General features: G+C 40.3%; 1 protein-coding gene across 1 annotated transcript; it reads right to left on the bottom strand.

Moving 5' to 3' along the window:
* Positions 1–11,275: 11,275 nt before the first annotated feature.
* LOC134057702 (fatty acid-binding protein 5-like) lies at positions 11,276–16,715 on the bottom strand. The gene is given in 6 exon segments (XM_062514692.1): positions 11,276–11,326; positions 11,462–11,566; positions 12,501–12,673; positions 15,438–15,584; positions 15,587–15,765; positions 16,594–16,715. Coding segments are annotated over 6 exon segments (777 nt in total).
* Between the last annotated feature and the right edge of the window lie 2,618 nt (positions 16,716–19,333).

The raw sequence follows: 19,333 nt of genomic DNA, 5'->3' as shown, positions 1-19,333 counted from the left end.
ATGAAGAAAAACAAGAAAAGTGTTGTAGACAGTTCCTTTCTGTCTCTTCACAAAGTCATCCTTTAAATGTAACATTTAGCAATGTTCCATCATCTAAGATGTTTCAGTATATTCAACAGGAAAATGTGGGTTGCGAAGGCATGGGCTCAGATGGACTGTGAAGAAGTCTGTGTCAATACCTTAACAAGACCCCTTGAATTTATGAACTTTGCAGAAAGACTGGGTCAGGAGCACACACCCACCTGATGCACGGACGTCAACTGGGTGCCCTGGTCAGATGCAGGGACAGAACACATTAACTGTGCTGGCTGACTGGGGGCTGGCACCTAGAGAGGCATAACCTGCTTGCTGTTGCAAGGAAAAACTCTTCATCAGCTACCCAAGATACTGACCCAAGTGGACATAATCTCAAGAACCTCCTGTGCTGGAGATTCCTAGAAGAAAACTGCTTTTGATAGTAGAGACAACAACACCCAATGGCTTTTAGAAGTCTCTAAAAGAAATCAAAACAATGGAGTCCAATTCCAACATAACACAAAACTCAGAGCCAGGTATTCACAGTTAATTAATGACAGTGCCTATTTCTGTGCTGCTGTCTGTTAACACAAAATACCCATCTAAAGACCTTTAACAGGGATGACAAAAAACAAAAACAATTGACTTCACAACTAAACCACTTTTGCACAGCTAATCAACAGATCCACTAAAACACAGCTTGTAAGCATGCAGTTCCAGCCATATAGAGTTTGTGTATACTTGGTGTGACTCATGAACTGGAGCATGTTGTGTGATTCACAGGACTGCTGTGAGGTTTGTGGGGTGAGGGGGAGGCTCTGTACCCCCTACTGTATGGTGGCTTCTAGTGCTAGAGCGTACCATGTGTGTCTCTAGAAGACAACAAAGTGTGTTTACTCCTCAGACTGCCACCTGGCATTTCCAGGTCATGTCCCTTTGTAGATTGCACTAAGAGAAATAAATGTATTTTCCTAGGGTACTGGTATAAAGGCAGGAAGAGAACCAATCTCACCTAGTAATCAAGGTGTAAGCTGTATGCCATCAGAGATAGAAGCAAATTGTTACCATAAAATTAATACATCAGATGGTAAAAGTGAAGCTTTTCAGGATTTTCTAAAGGACCATCTGTTTCTTCATCCCAACCTAAACAGCATAACTGCAGTTAAAAATGGAAACTGGATTGATTCATTCCACTCAGCACCACACTCCCATTTTCCCACATGAATCCTGAGGCTTGAAGGGGAGCCAAGAAATGTTGATCCCCTGGGTCAGCAGAGAAGCAGAGTCACTGTGCAGAGCACAGCACCACCAGTGACAGGGACAGCCTCAACATGCTGTTGTGGTACCTCCCAAGTCTGAATGGACTCTGCAATACGTAATCCCAGAGTAAACAGAACCTGGAGAAACAATCAGTTTAATAGTAGGACCTTTTCAGTCCCTACTTGTTGTCAACAGTGCAAATAGGAGAACACCAGACAGAGTTGTCCTGCGTGCACAGGCAGAGCCTGTAAGAAGGACAGAAGCAAAATCATGGAGCGAAAAATCTTGAGGGGGAGTTGCCAAGAAAGCATTTGTCTAATTGTGAAGAATGATAAGAAGGAAAAGACCTTAATCAGTATGTTGGCACCCACATTAACTTATGAAATAGAGTAGGGTCGAACTTTGCAACAAGGGGGACCTATCTTTTTCCTTAGTAATATTTAAATAATATTACTACGGAAGAATGTGGGATCTCCATTTGTGAAATATTTTAAGAATAGCTCAACTGTTACTTCTTAGTAACAGTCACAACTCAACACAGTCTACTCTCAACATAGACATCATTGATTCAGCTTTGTGGTAGAAGAATGAGTTCAATATTTTGTGAAAGATCCTTCCTTCTGCTTTTTATTATTTTTTCTATAATACACTTATTTTAGATATAAGTGGAATACTAATTAAGAATGGTGCTAAGGGAAGAAGGAAAGAAGAAAAGAAAGAAAGAAAGAAAGAAAGAAAGAAAGAAAGAAAGAAAGAAAGAAAGAAAGAAAGAAAGAAAGAAAAGAAAGAAAAAGAAAAAGAGGCAAAGTATTGCAAAGCATACAAGAAACTAGGAGACTGTTAACTTCAGAGTCATTCCATAAAAAATTAAATTATGTATTTGGCTTAAGTAGAATAAAACTTCATTTGTACAGTTATACTTGAGATTAGCATCTAAGTCCTTTCAGCTTTCAACTTCTTTCAGTATTTAAAATAAATCTAGTCTATGGCATTAGAACTTTAAAGAGTCATAAAGAATCTTTTGGAAAATCTTCTTTTACCAAAGTAGGAATATTAACTACTAAAGAATTGTAAAAAAGGAAAGTTGAATTAATTTCACTAAATCCATCTTGTTACAGAATAAAAATAAGCAAAAGCCTTTTAAAGCTCCCAATATAAATACAAGCAAAATCAGTAAAATATTCAAACTTACCTTTTGAAGAGTCCTTTAACTATGTAAAATGCTAGACCTAGCCTTAATGAAGGATAAAAAGGGGAACAGCAGATATGCTGTGGTTGCACATCTGTTCTTCACAATCTTTTTCTTTTGCATAAATAACACCTCTGAACAGGACATGTTATTTTACTTCCAGGGGTCAGTGAGTACTTTGGACTCTGCATCTGAAGAGCTGTATTGCTGACCAAATCAGACACTGGTTATTGGAAAAGCCAGTAACTTCTTAGGCACACCAAATTTCTCAAGAAACACAGTTTTATTTGATAGAAAGGCAAAGTTAAAAAAATAGAGGTTATGCTGCTCTGCCCTACAAGAATTGTACCTGTAAAATGAACCTCTGAAGTTACATCACATGAGAAAACTTGCACTGGTACTTCTTGGCTTCAGTATTAAGAGTAATTGTGTTAATAAAATCATGCTTTTATTCATGCAACCTATTATTCTCAAATAAAATCTGAAATCACATCAAATTACATCCAGGTGTATGTTTCAAAGAACAACTGGAGTCATAATAGATATCTCGTATAGCAAAATTTTGCTGGTAATGAGACCTATACGCTAAATAAATCTGGCTTTTCTAAATCCATTGAATTCACAGTAATAACATAGCATAATGTTTTCCTTTTTCTCCTTGATGCATCTACATGCAACTTACCCTGCAAAGAAAGTTGCTCTGCTTCTTAAATAAATGACGCTTTATTATGTCAAGTTAATTTCAAGACTTGCAAGGATAACAGCCCATTGTATAACATAGTCAAAAATTAATTACAGCCTTCTTTTCTGTGATGTGAAGTAACTGTACAGGCATGATATTCTACAACATGTTTTATTAGTGATTTCTTCAAAAGATGTCCCAACAAGCATTACATTAAAGAATTAAAAAAATAGATCAAAGTTAACAATTAAATGCTAACTGAATATTCTGATGCAATTGCATAGTCTTCCTACCAAAATATGTTTATACTATTGAAGGCAAGTAAAGGAAATACTTTCTCTATAATAAGGTAATTAAATAAGTATAACACAAAGAGAATAAAATACATTTCATTCTCCGCATGCTACTCTTTATTTCAAGGATAAGACAGAGTATAACAAAACCATACCAGCAGCAGTGATCTCTCCTTTCTGCTGTAAATATTAGGTTCATCAAAATAAATATGTGAATATATGAATTTATCAAACTATGTGACACTCAAATTGTGTTCCTAGTGAACTCTATTCCCATCATAAGTATTATAAACATCAAGAAGGATTTTTTTTATAATTTAAAGAGTCAGTAATGTCTCTTTAAATTAATTATTCATTCTTGATTTCTGATATTAGTTTTCGGTTACTAAGGCCTAATCCAATGATACTGTAGTAATGCAGGGCTTTCCATTGATATCAAAGGTTACTGCTTCACAAGATGCTCTCAGTGCCTCTATAATAAATGCACTTAGCTCTTGATTTTAGCAGGAATCCAGCCCAGAAATCCAAGTCAGTATGACTCAGCCTCAATGCAGAAGTTAACTCTCTAGTAAAATCTATAGAAGAAATTATGGAAGAGTGCAATGCATCTACTGAAATTTAAAGACACAAGTACAACACGACCAGAGAAATCTCACTAAATAGAGAAAAAACCTGATTTTATCTCTAAGAAAATAGTCAATTGCAATGGAACAAAAATACAGCTGACCAAAAGGATTATTAGCTGGGGGAAAGGGAAATTCCAGTAGATGTCTGGACAGTCTCTCACAGACAGTGCTTTTAATCACAAGGAGTATCTAGCCATATCCAAATAAGTCACTATCTACAGGAATTAGAGCTATGGATGATTGCCTGCGTTTTCACAGCCTTATCTAAGATGTTTTAAACATTCCTAAAGGTTTGGTATCACTCTATTTTTCCAAGAATAGGTAGTTTTTCAGATTTGTGTTTTCTGTAACAGAAAAATCTCAGGAGAGGCCTTTCTTCACAGACTTCTTTTGGTCATATTGTATCAAGGTATATTTAATTTGAATCGTTCCTTCATTTTCCTCTTCAGACCTATGGCTGTGTCTTAAACATTGATCACAGGGTAAGGATATAATTGAGTAACTTCCCAAAGTAATATGTATATTTGACAGATATGACTAACTGGGAGCAGACCTACAACATGAGGGGACATCTCAGAACACTGCAAATTAAGATAGCTACAAGGCAGAAATCAAAAATTAAGCTATAAATTTTTACATTCCTGTTTGAAACTTGAGTTCCAGTTCCATCTGGATATGGTTAAATTTGTCCAGATCTGTGAAATTTTAGCTGACAGATTAATAAAGGAAGCAGATTTTTTCAGATGAAGTTGTTTATTTGATTTGATTATCAAAAATTACACTCAGAAATTAGTAGGACTGTCACTATTTTAAAAAAGTAATTCAGCAGAGGTTGGCTTTTTGGGTAAACACATATCTACTTTCTTAGGTCAGGACTATACTGATTAAGTACTGTAGAGAATTCTGCTTAAAACCACTTCAGCACAAGCATAAGAACAAAGAGCATGTGGAAACAATTCTATCTCTGGCTAATATTACTTAGACATTTACTGCTTAAAAATCAGATTTTTAAGATGGCTGCCATGGATAACATTGCATGTAGTTGGAGTGGAAAGTTCTGAACTTAGTTTTTTTCATCATTCTCTTGGTGCTGAAAAACAGAGTGAGGAAAACAATCTTTAAAAAACATAAAAAGGGGGAGACTGGACAAGATACACATATTAATTCTTATGTTTCTTAATCCATGTTTCAGTTTACAACAGCTGGATGTTCAGAATCTGAGTGACCTGTTAATCTTAAAAATAGGGAAAAAAAGAATAATCTTTATGAAGAAAGTGAGCACACATTAGGATAATAGTCAGGCTCAGATAAGCATGGACTGTGTTGTGCTAACAACAAGAGGAAAGAGAAGTGAGGAGTTAAGGCACTGAGGCATCTGTGATTTCTGTTCTATTCAATTGGCTTCCTTTCCTCTGTCACAGTTTCAGACAAGCAGCCAACTTAAAGGACTAAGCTAGACCTTTACAGAAGGACTGTGTTCCATGAAGTGGGCAGTAAGAATACAATTATTCAAGCAATCCCCCAGCAGAGAAATGCACCTCTCATTTTCATTCTGCCTCTCACCAACAGAAAAATATAAACATCAAAGAATAGAAACATCTCATTTTCTGAACTTTATTTATGTGCAATCTGGACAAAGCAAGGTTTTTGTGGCTGGTGCCTGGGGTTGGTCTGACCCTGGTTGCCACAGAAGTCCCAGGACTTCTGTCTGTCACAGGATGGAGAGGAACAAGGAACAGCCTGTCCTGGAGTCCTAGGCAGTCTCAGCCACAAGGTACCGAACACAAGCACTGCCTGGATTTCAGGCAATCAGCTCTTTTAGTGATTTCAGCTCTGAGTGATTTCAGCTTGGCTTGCAAGGTACCTCAGCCAAGGCAGGGAGAAGAGCTGGGAAGTGCTGTGTAGAGGTTCCACAGAGTTCTTTATTGTCTTCTGCAAAGGGGAGTCCAGTGACAGCAGCATTCCACTGAATGGGTAAAAGCAGGGGTTTTTAGAAGGAAAGCATGGCTTGGCAGAAGGACCAATGATTTGGGGCTGAGGAAATATGACCAATAGTTTTACCAGGAGATGAAGTGGGTTTCCAAAGTGGGGAGAAGGGTCTCTTAGCCTAGTCATCATGACTGAGCAATTCTTATCTGGGCAATATCTCTCCAGGGAGGCCCTGTGAGGGGCTCTGCTCCCTCCACACAAGGTGGTTTAGGAGAATGAGATGAGATAATAGAAAGCACTCAGAGCAAATCCCAGTATCAAATACTGCTTTACACAGTTTAAGAGACAGTATTAATATTTGCCTTAATTACATTACACAAAAAAAAGGAATAATTCCTACTGGTATACTCTACTGCTACTTATAGAATTAAATTGCCATTACAAGGCCTGGCCATAATTTGTATAGTGAAGAGTCAGTCCAAGTTGCCTTCAGCTCAACTTACCATGTATTCAAGGAGTCTTTGAACTCTAGGAGTTTCCAGAAACTCCCTGTCATGGACTCTCTGACCTCAGTTCAAGGTTTCCCTTGAGGTCAAGCCATTCAGGGCTATGCTATTCTGTATGCTTTTGAATTTGCTGATCACCATACAGGATTTCATCACAGGATCCCAGAAGACCATGCCACAGACATTCAAGCCACTGAACAAGAATGCCCCTGGGGTATTCATCAGCAACTCACTGCCTTCCCAGCTTTAAAATTGCACTCAGTCCCTCAGTTTTCTGTTGGACACTTGCACTGCACAATGAGCTCACCCTTAGCTAACACCTTTTCTGCAGGTAGACTCAATGATTTCAAACAGGAATCCTCCAGGGAACCAGATGCTCTGCCTAGGGGAGCAACAGATCCAGTCCTAGATAAATAGTATGCATGGTCCTCAGTCTGGGATATTTGTCTTCTGGTGTTTAATTTCAGAGTGCACATCTGTGATTAATGGCAAACGTTATTTATTTTAAAGTGTCAACAATATTATTTAGGATTCAGCAGATTTTGTAGGACATGATCTGAAACTGTTTCTGGGTTGCATGTGTTGCAGAAACTTTACATTTCTTCTGAAACTATAATGAACTTCACATGTAAATATCTTCAGAATATAATTAAGACCACCCGGTAGAGGGAATTGATTTTGAAAACATTTTTCCTGGAAAGGAAACCAAATTCACTCTTGGGAGCAGGGTCTCTCATAGTGTTTCCTTTTCCTCTGAAATAATAGTATGAAGTAAAACCATTCTGGGAAATGTCAACAAAAACTTAATTTGATGTACAAGGGCTGTAAAGCCAAAGCTAGAAGAACCATGGGACAAAAATGTGTTTACACAGATGCTGGATTTTCTCCAAAACCTAAGAAAATAGTGCTAAATCCTCTCAGGGCTGAACAATGGAACTGAATTAGGCATCAAAGAATAATTAATATATGTTAACTTGCTCCCACCCACTCTCACACTGGGGCTTTTTTTCCCTACAATCACAAATAATCAACATAGTGCAAAGGTTTCTAATCCATTCATTATGTCAGCACACAGGCAGGGAAGGAATCACCAACAAAGGTCTGAGCAGAACTGGTCTGCAATCGTTGCTTTTATTTCTGTTAAACCATTTTATGTAGAATACAAACAATATGGTAGTTCCTTCATAGAAATTAATTTTAAGTATGAATTTTTGTATGAATGAAGTCTGAAGATATCTGAGCTGGAGACTGAGGCTCTGATAACCAGCTCAGGCACGGACAGACACCCCAGGCTGAGCTAAAAGGGGGCTTCTGGGCAGAGACCCAGGACTCTCTTAGGACCCCAAAAAGTATTTACAGGGGACTTACTTTCAGCATCTAATCTTAATAAGAGTTACTTTGAATGGATTGCTTTATGAAGAATTCATAGGATATAATATTAGGCAGAAGTAGGTGAGGTGGTTTATACAATACTAGATTTTTAAATCTTAACGTTAAAAAATAATAATAAGGGTGCCTATTCAGTGATTAGTTTGCTTTTCAGATGTTTGAGTCTCAGTTAATATAGTCCAAGTGGCCAATGGCAGAACAAAACTGTCTTCCCTACACTTGATCTTCACACCTAAAGAAATAAGCACTCTTTCTTTTCTGGACAGCTGACAGCTATCAGTGGAACCATATCCTCAGAAAACCGAGATGTTTCCTACCACTGACTTTGTTTTTTAAAAAACTTTGATCTGGAGGGCATGTGTGAGGTAGGAAGGGGAGAGGAAGAGGAAAAGCCGGTATTAATTGCAGAGATTGCAGACAGAGTAGGACAACAATTTTGAAATAAATCATTAAACCAAACCATAACAGGAAAATCCTTAGTAGTCTGAGCATTATACAGAGCCAGTACGCTCTTGACAAAGCACAGTACCATCTCATTAGTATTCCTGGAAAGCTCAAACAAGATACTTCCCTAATGTGGTGGAATATCAGATCTAAATTACTAAACATTTTCTACTCTTTTATTCCACTTCACTACCAAAAAAACTCCACTTACCCACCCACTTAATGTTTGTGACAAACAAACACATGAACAGCAGCCTCTTCCTTGTAAACAGCAGAACTACACCAGTTGGAGCAGTGAGATTTAATGATATAAATTGGACACTGCTCGTGACTTTAAATGAATGTGTTTTGGACATGGAAACTGGTTCTCTTTGAGCAAGTTCTACTTGCAGCTTCGTTTGCTAAACATGATTCCTCCATGCCTCCAAAATATTTCATAAAACATGCACTAAAATATCACAACAAAACATGTTTTGTTATTTATTTCTTTAGCATTGTAAAGCAGTCCTGGCTGGATAATGCACAACTACTTTTTTTTAGATCTACTCAGAAGTCTTATTTTCTGCTTTCTTATGTGATAGAGTGAACTACGGTTATTCAAATGTCAGGACAACTGGTTATTTTGCACTGATGAGAATATTGTGCATATAAACTCATGAAGAGTGAAGCTCTTTTCTAATATAATAAATAATTGGAAACTAAATAAATTTTCAAGTCTTGAACATTATAAATCTTGGCTTGCAGAACTATAAAACACTTGTCATTTTAAGTGTATGGTCTAATTTAACACAAACAGGTTGTATATATGGTAGCTCTGGGTCACAGTACACTTACATTGAAGTTACTGGCAACTGAAGCTGGAGCTAACATCAAAATAAAGCAAATAAACATGTGAGACTAAGTAGTTCTGGGGAATTAGCTCCAAAGAATTCCACTTTCCTCTTGATCTACCTCCTATCATTGGTCAGCTTCCGTACTTAAGATAACATCTTAGGTTTGCCAAGAGAGCTTGTTATGTTTTTCTTCCATTTAATGTCAAAGTGTCACTTCCATGTACAGTCTTTCCATCATCAGCATACTTTAATGGTCCATCGCCTCATCAGGCCACCTATTTTCATGACATTTGTGGAAGAATAGTTATCTTTGGCACCTCTAGCCTCTACTTCACGTGTGGCTGAATTTGGAGAGCACAGATATGCAGACTTTATAAGCCTGGTTTCCAAAGGAAATCACTCTAAAAAATAAACTCCTCTGCCTTTTGTTTTACAAGAAGTGATCTCATTGTAATCAAAACGGATGTCCCTATAAAAGGTTTTGGACTATTTTTCCATTCTAATGAAAGATAAACAATTAACACTACCCAGGATCAGGAGTAAACAAGCAGAGGTAAATGACAGACCAGTGACCCCATAGAAGGCTTAATGCCCAGCCAAAAGCAGTAACACTGTCTCTTTAGGAAGGGAGGCAGGAGTTTCATATCATGCCTGATGCTGTTTAGTGTATTTCTGATCTGAAAGTCAGTAGGTCCCTTACCAGATCAGCATGTTTTCCATATTACTTCTATGGGTAGATTCCTTCTATTTCTAATGTCTGTGTAAGAAGGGTTCATATTAAAATGAGGAAAAATACCAGTAGAAAATAGTGTGGAAAAATGACAACTCAAAGAGATGCCACAGAAAGCAATTGCAAGAAATATTCTCCAGCAAGAAATGCTTTCAGATGACAGAGGCAAAGGAGATGACATCATAGTCAAAATTCTGAAAAAGATAAATGGTCCAAAATAACGGGAAAAGCCAGTTTCCATGGTTAGAATTAACATAAAATATATTTTTTTGTTTGAATAAGCTCAATAGTATGATACATACACTGAGCAGCTGAAGTCTCAGAAGTAAAAAATCAATTCTGCAATGACAGATGCAGCAAACGGGACCTGTGCAATTGCATGATCCCCCAGGCTCCTGAAGTCATGGAAAACTTCTTGTCACCAAATGGCTTCACTTTTAGGATAGGCTTGTCTGGTATCACAGAAATTCACCTCAACCTTTTTCATTTTTGTTTCATTGACATCTCTTTGGCAGAATAGTAGCATTATAGGCTCTGTTTCTCAACCGGTATAAAAGTAATACTCAAGACAGTGATATTTCTGATTATTTATTATGGCACTTCAAAGCATATAAACTCCATTGCTAGGTGTTTCTAACAAGTTTAAAAAAAATGAGGCTTTAGGTTTCAGGCAGTATTTCAGCAGATTTTGGTTAAGAATTTTTAGAATGTTACTAGACATGGAATAAGAGTTCTGCTAGGAAAAGTCTTCTTAAAATAAGGCTTCCTTTCAAGAAAGTGTGTATGTGCTTGCTTAGATTTATCATGTTCATTGGCTTACTGGTGTGTGTGTGTGTGTATATATATATATATATGGAGATTAAGAAAACTGTTGGTTTGAAACAAAAAAACCAAACTGACCTCTAATTAAACACCAATTTAGCTTATTTCATATTGATACCCACCCAATTCTATTTACTTTGTAACATGAAAGTTAAGAAAAAACATTCAAAGTTTGGGCTATGGAGTTGTTCCAATTTCAAATTTTACTCTTAGAAACTAGGGATGTTTGCAATATATTGGGGCTTGTTTTGAGCTTAGGGCAGATTGTAGTAGAGCCTAAAACCAAATCAGTTTTGTTGGGTTTTTTTTTTGAAACCTCACTTAAAATTTCACTATAGGAACAACATTTCACTTCATATATTCAATAATTTTATTTAATAGCCTAAGTTGAGAATAGTTACATAATAGTTACATCACCACCTTTAAAAAGAATTGCACTCAGCTACTCAGTCCATTGAAATACTAGAAAACAGGGAAAAGGAAAACGGAGTGAAAAGGAGCTCTGTCCACTGAACTGAGTTGTTTGCAGTAAGTTCTTAATGAACCTGAAGACGTCCTCATGCTTTCTGGTAGACTCTAACACACTTGACACCATTCATGTCACATTCCTAGAAGATAAAGAGATGGATTTATCAATTTAGCACTCAGTGCAGACCAACAGGAGGGAAAAAGACACATTAAGAGTTACATTTCAGGCTACCAACCAGCAGCACTTGGGGATCAGCAAGTGGGACTGAACTCACCACCACCAACTGTCCATCCACGAGCTTCCTCGTTATTGTGGTCTTCTTGCCATCCCATTCCTGCTCTTGAATCAATGACCCATCATCTTTTAAGCTGACAAGGGTCTGAAAGAATAACCTGAGCATTAGTATTTTCCCCATGACATTTGGGCAGCACCGAGGCTTTTCAACACTTTATTCCAAATGAAAGATTCCCACCCCAGCTCACTCAATAATTTTATCATTGACAACTACAAAGCCAGAGATAATCTTCAGCATTTTATCAATCCTCTTCATACAGCAATTAACTGACTGCTCTGACACATTTCTGCATCAGACAGACCTTTGACAGCATCCACAATTCTAATTGACAGGAGCAGAAGATGTTCTCTGTTCATCTTTGTTACATGGGCTTTGAGCTTTTGTGTAGCACTTATCTGATCTTGCAGTAATAGATGAACGGAAAGTGTGTGGCTGGAGGGGGGGGGGTGATAAACAGAGACCACTCACACGAGCAAATGAGATGTATCCTTTGTGTTTTGCCTCCTTTAGGATAAATATTCTCCCCACTAGGTGCAAGGAGAAACTGCCTTCTAAAACTGGAGTTTAGTGTCTGTAATTCACATGGTTGCCTTGCTGTCTGTGATCCCACCCCACACTGAACCAGGCTCTCTTGTTATGCAAATATGAGACAGAGCAGAAAGGTTAACCCTAGGGCTGAATTGCCTCTGATTAAACATCAATGGCATTTTTTTCCACAGGCTTCAAATGAAGTGGCATTTGGCTTTAACAGGGATTTAGAGGTCTGTTAGTTTTACTGAAAAAATGCTTCTGCTACAAAATGAAAACAGCAAAATACACAAGACTATTGATTTCAGCATTCTCCCTCTTTGGAATTTGCTTAATCCATGTTTAAAAATATTTCAATAAGACTTACAGAGACAACTGCTCATCAAATAAAGCATTGTTAGTGTGGATGCCAAAACAGATTTAAAATGCATCTCCCTCGTAAAACACCCAAAGAATTGCCTTTTTCCAACAGAAAGTCCAGTATACTGACCTGTGTTTTCCTGCCATCTAATGTATTTTCCTCAAATTTCTCACCAAGCTTGAAGCTGAACTGTGAAGTTTTGAAGGTGCTTTCTGTTTTTATGGTGATTGTGTCTCCATCCTTAATAATGTAAACGTCTGGTTTGGCCATGCTTCCCATTTTTCTCATAGCCATACCCACACCTGCAAGAGGAGAGGCACAAAGTAAGTTAAACCCTGAGGCTTAGGGCCACACAAGAATTCAAATACGTAATTCCCATTTAATTAGGCACTTAAATACACTTGAGAATCAAAGCTCGAGAGCCACAAAGAAAGAGGATGTTTTAAATTTTCCACAGATGAGGAAGGAAAAAAGCTTATTTGCAGAGTTACTCTTTTGTTTCCTCAGAGAGCTAAAGTTAAATTTCTTTTGCCCTCTAGAGGATTTGTAGATATCCCAAAACTCAGTGCTGATTTTTTTAAGCAGAAATAAATAGCAAACAGGAAAACAAATACAGACGTTTAAACTAAAATAAAAATATTCTCGTCAAATCCTGAACACTTTTTTAAAATTCTACAAATTATTTTTATTGACAGATTAATCCACTTTATTGAAACTTACTCAATAAATACTCTTCCATTAATTTGTACACCATTGCAAACATGCGATTTTAAGTTAAATTTCATATTTTGCATTCTGTGTTTAAGATTACCATATCATAAAAGCATCGTGTTTAGGAAAATCATTATCATAAAAAATAGTGCTTACATACTGATGAAAAAGAAAGAAATGGCAAAATGAGCAAAATGAGTAATTTGCAAATGGCTGAAAATTCATGATGTGGAGACATCAGCCCTCAAAACTCTTCAGATTGACCCTGCTTCAGCCCCTGTATGAACTCTTTGCGGGGTTTGCTTGAATCTTTTTGATCTGGAGACTGAAAATGCAAATAAGAGGGCAGCAAGCAACAAACACGAATCCATCAAACTGGAAAGTGCCTATCTGAACCACGAATTGATATGAAACCAAATGGGGCACAAAGTACCACCAAGTCAGTGAGTGTCTGGGTTCTGCAACTGGTGTAGTTAAAAAATGTTGTCAGGTATCAGCACAGCACTCCCCTGGTATGTGGAGGTAAGTGTTGAGTCCTCGAGAGGGAAATAAAGTACTTTCCAGACAACTGCTTTTCCAGACTCAAATGGAATTCCAGGATTGAGCTTTAAAAGCTTGAGTTCACAGAGAAAAAACAGTTCTGCTCAGTCCAGCTTTTCTGATCGGAACTGGAAATTATTGCCACAGTGACCTTCACACACATTCTGTTGCTGTAGTCCAGGCCAGAGTAATCAGGGAATTATTTGATCAGCTACAGCTTGGAATCCAGCTAAACAGAAATGAGCTACGTGTCTTCCATATGGCAAGAAGTGAAATTCCAGCTTCTTTGTCCTCAAATGTTCTTTTGCACAGTATGAGCAGAATCTGCATGGTCTCATTTATGGTGCATCAATAGGAACAAAGGCAGAGAGCTGCACAAGTAGCCAGCAAGTGTTAAATCCAGTAAATGACTGGCTCCTGAAATGTGACTTGGTATAAATTTAATTGTCCAAATTGTAAATGTAAAATGGAAAAGTGACTGGTTTATGATTTCTTTCTAAAACCAAACAACAGCCTGTTGCTGCCTACACATGGGAGGTGCTCTGCAGTTGCAGCACCTAATTTCTGCTTTGAAGTTGCAACTTGGCACACGCCTAGGTCTGGCCATTGGACATAAGCACCAAGGCATCCTAATCCATGGCTCAACCAAACTGATCTTAAGATTCTTGAATTTCCTTCCCAAAATTTCCTCCTCTCTCAAAGACTTCAGTCAAAAAAGGCTTTCCTATATCATACCTATCACATACTGACAGGCCTCCCAAAATATAATTGCAGCCACCACTGTTTGCAGAGCATAAATGCAGGGATGCTTTTTGCATTTTGCATGAGGAATGCAAGACCTAAATTCTTTCTTCTCCTCCCTCTAAGGATAAGGCTACATCTTCTGCCTCTTGAGAAAATATCATGGCTTTCATCTGTGAATAAATTGCAGAAAATAATAGCTCCTGGGCCACACAGACACTGCCTGGTATCTATCACCTGTCAGCCAGGATGCTCACAAGGAAAGGGGTAAATTGGAGCATGCAGATGAGGCTCCTGATCTGTTAGGTGCGTTCTTCATCCGGTAACTTCGCGTTACAAAATGTAGGGCAACCTAGACGCAGGGATAACAAGCCAGGACCATCCCCCTGAGATAAGGGTGCTACGACCGCAGAAGAAAGCAGGCAAATAGCCTCCGGCAGGGCAGCCGGCTGCCGGTGACCCACAGGCAGCAGATCCAGTTTGGGTTTGTCGGTAGGAGACACCCAAGGTGACTCCACGGGGAGGCAGCCCCGGCTCAGCAGGTCTGTGCGGCCGCCCCAGGCGGGGTGACCCAGCCCGGCCCGGCCCAGCGCTGCCGTGCGGCACCCGCCGCCCTCCGAGCCCCCTCCCGGGCACCACCGGGGAGGGAGGGGCGAACCGGCCTAATCCCAGCCGGCACCGGCACCAGCCGGGCTAATCCCGGGCGCTGCGGAGGGAGGCGGCGGCGGGAAGATGCCGGCACCTGCCTCCCAGCAATTACGATGAAAAAAGGGTCGCTGACAGCTTCAGGACGCGGAGCCAGAGTCTCCCCCGAGAGAAGGTCCGCTGCCGGCCAGCGCTCCCTTCCCGGAGCCCCCGGCGCTGCATCCCGGAGAATCCCGGCGTCAGCCCCGCAGCCGCCGCCCACCCGTGGCTCACGGCCGGGCTGCATCCCGCCCTCGGGCTCGGCTCCGGAACCGCGTTCCCCGCAGACCTTGGACAGAGCCTCGCCGGCCGGCGGCGACAGCACATCCCCGGGGCGGCATCCCGGCATCCATCCCTCCCTCCCGGGGGCGGGAGCCGCCGGCTTCTTACCCAGCTCCTTCATGTACTCCTCGAAGCCCTCGCTGGAGACGAGGCACCATTTACCCAAGAGCGCGTCGATGGCCATGGCGGCGGCACCGGAGCTGACGGTGTCCCTGTATAAACGTGAAGACAGAAGGACGGGCTGCGGCGAGGCCGGGCCGCCTTTATAGCCGGGCCGGCAACATGTGCTGCCGGGAAGAGCCAATGGGGCTCCCGCCGCGCCCCGGCCCCTTCCCCGCCGAGCCCCCGCCCGGCGAGTCCCGCCCGCGGCGGCCGCGGCAAGAGCGGGCACGCCGCGGCACTGCCCGCCCTCCGCCCGCACACACACACAGACACACTCACACACACAGACAGACACACTCACACAGACACACTCACACAGACACACTCACACACACAGACACAGACTCAGACACACTCACACAGACACACTCACACAGACAGACACACACAGACAGACACACTCACACACACACACACACACACACAGACACAGACTCAGACACACTCACACAGACAGACTCACACAGACAGACACAGACAGACACACTCACACAGACAGACACACTCACACACACAGACACAGACTCAGACACACTCACACAGACACACTCAGACACACTCACACAGACAGACACACTCACACACACAGACACAGACTCAGACACACTCACACAGACACACTCACACAGACAGACACAGACTCAGACACACTCACACAGACACACTCACACAGACAGACACACACAGACAGACACACTCACACAGACACACACACACAGACACAGACTCAGACACACTCACACAGACAGACACACACACAGATTCAGACACACTCACACGGACACACACAGACGTTCACAGACACACAGACAGACATATAGACACGCACAATCACACACACAGACAGACACACTCACACAGACACACTCACGCAGAGACATATAGACACACATTCACACACAGGCAGACGCACACAGACAGACACTCACATAGACACAGACACAGACACTCACACAGACTCACATAGACATGCACACTCATGCGCACAGACAGACACACAGACGCACACAATCATGCACATAGACACACACAGACGCACACTCACATGCACACATAGACACACACACAGAAAACGCACAGTCACACACTCATACACATACACCTGCGACCCCTCTTTGCACCCCAGCACGGGAACGCCCAGGAGTGGTGGGACACTGCCAGAGCTGTCCCTCCCAGGGATGCTGTGGCCTCAACGCTCCTTTGAACACCAACTCCATCCAGCATGGTGAAAAAGTCCAGCGTAGTGAGTACTGGTACCCATGCACTCCTAGCTAAACTCTGAATGCTAAATTACACTGTTTATTACATGTCATGGTTTTTCTGAAGGCTAATTTAAAAAAAAAATCATCATATGGCACAGAGACAGATCAATAAGACATCAGCATCCCAAAGCAGTTTATCAGGTTTGATTGCCAGGCTTCCCAACAGCTCCCTAACTCCCACTGGTACATCATCTATTATTGAACTACAGTAATCCATTGTTACTGTGACCCAGGAACAGACCTTCTACATACACACAGTGGTCAGTTTAGCAAACAAAATCAATCAAAATACAGAATTAATGTGGATGCTTGCAGAACTCAGGAAAAATCAAAGCCTGAATGCAACCTCATGCCCTAGCATTGGAAAAATGGAGATATGGTATCTTGGTTTTAGTACATATTGAACTGCAATTCCTACTTCTTAAAGGAAAATACTGCAGCTGCCACTGCTGTACACTGGCACAGAAGTGGCATCATAAAAATATACTCTGTCAACAGGCCCTGTGAGGTTTTAATCAATCTTTGGTCAAATTCTGTCAGGTGAGTGGAGATATTTACTGTCATATTCTGTGAGGAAGCTGCTATTTTTAAGTCACAAAAAAAATCCTGATTCCAACCTACCCTCAGAATTTGTTTCCAGCATTAGGATTATGCCAATCTCTGCCTCTTTTGGCCTTGTATCACACTGGATGAAACCCACAGCTACTTTCTCCTGTCTGGAAAAAGAGAAATGTGAAGACACATCTGGTATCTCAAGGGGGTTTTTTTTGTGGAATAACAGTTACTACATTTCTCTGCAAGTACTTTAATGAAGGAGTTTGAGATGAAGGTATCAAAACCAGAAAAGACAACAAGGCAGGTCCTGTGTTGGTTTCAGCATTTCACAATATGACAAGGTGCCATAAAGCCAAATGTTTTGGAACAAGGAGGACTTCTTCCTTTACACTTTGCTGTGAGACAACTTCACACAGCAGCTGGAAGTTTCAAGACTCTGCAGAAAGTCAGATTTGTCACACACAGAATAAACAGATAATTTTTGAACTGATACAATTTTTTTAATTCCTCTAACTATCCTTCCCTACATAGCCGTCTTTAATTTCTTTCTGCTTCTGTGACTATATGCTTGCTTTTACTATGCAAACAACATTATAGCATCTGCTCGTAAGACAGCAAGTCACATTGCTTCTTTTTTGTGTTATTAAGTAGGTACATTGAAACACAAGACTTTCAACATTCTTCCACTTTTTTTTAAATTTAATCTTGTTTGTATGTGTCTTGTGGAAGAGATTTCAGAGTAAATGTTAAATTAGAGTGATGCTTACTGACTAACTTAAAATAGTTGAATCAACATGCTGTCCATCTCTTGTTGCTTACAGAAAGGATAAATGAAAAGCCATTAGATTAGGGATCAAACAGAATCATCCTTCAGGAATTAGGAAGCCGTCCATCTTGTAAAGCAGGGACAATTTCTAGAAATAGAAACCTTGGCTTTACTCCACATACGCTAGAAATTTTTGGATCCACATTTCTCCAGTGCTGCCCGCAGATGGCTTACGATATGCAAATGGTAGTCAGGTATAAGTGCTGATAATGCAGCAGAAGATGTAAAATCCACTATTTCCATCTAGTGGTGAGACAATATTCCTGGATCTGAAGTACCTGAAGATCCAGTTACCTACCTGTGCTCAACATTGCTACAGTTTTGAATCCTCCCACAAGTAATTTGGTCTGATTTATTCTCCTTACAAAATTTTCAGGTCTAGGCATGTAAATTCATGCAAGACATAAGAATAGACTCTTATCTCTCTTTTCTGAAATGCAGATTGTTAGTATACAGTGAAAAAATCCCACTCAATTCTTACAAAGTTCTAAGGTTTCCATTGATATTACTGGCTGTGATATCATCAATGCCACATCTCAAAACTTCTTTGAAACAGAATAGTGCTGAAACTGTCCATTTAGCAAATAAAGTAATTGTAGGGGTCAGAGATGTATCCTTCTGGGTAAGGTACAGGTGGCCTGGGATAAAAAATATACATTGTTTCTTATCTTGACAGTACAGCATATATTTGCCAAATACAGCTCCAACTTTGGGAGGCAAACTATAATGTTCAGATATCCAGAGGTGCTTGAGCCACAGGGATTCATCCCTGTAAATCTCAATTCCTGCCTGGTTTGAGGCTGACATCACAATCACACCTTTTGTGCTTGTGTAGTCTCCTCTTTAGATACATGAAGAGAAGCAGCAAATACATGCATACCTATGGATGGCATTGATTTACTATGCCACATATTACTGTTTCAGTGCAGACAGAATAAATTCTCTGAAGTTTTGTCCATTTCCACATTGGACTATATATTGTCCAAGCAAAGGAGAATCACATCTACAATGAGAAGTGTAAATTTTTCTGAGGAAATGAGCTGCACGGCAAGCACGTAGCCACATTTAGGAGCAACCACCACCTTGGCAGCTTGAGCCTAACCAGGGCGAATGTTTTCCTGAGGTAGTCAAACCCATGTAGGAGTGGACAATATTACAGCTCTGCATTACCAAGCACAGAGACCTTCATGCTACTCCTT

Source organism: Cinclus cinclus, chromosome 1 (genome assembly GCF_963662255.1).
Source record: "Cinclus cinclus chromosome 1, bCinCin1.1, whole genome shotgun sequence".
Taxonomy (NCBI): domain Eukaryota; kingdom Metazoa; phylum Chordata; class Aves; order Passeriformes; family Cinclidae; genus Cinclus; species Cinclus cinclus.
The sequence above is the reverse complement of the archived record's forward strand: the minus strand, read 5'-3'. Positions and strand labels throughout refer to the sequence as shown.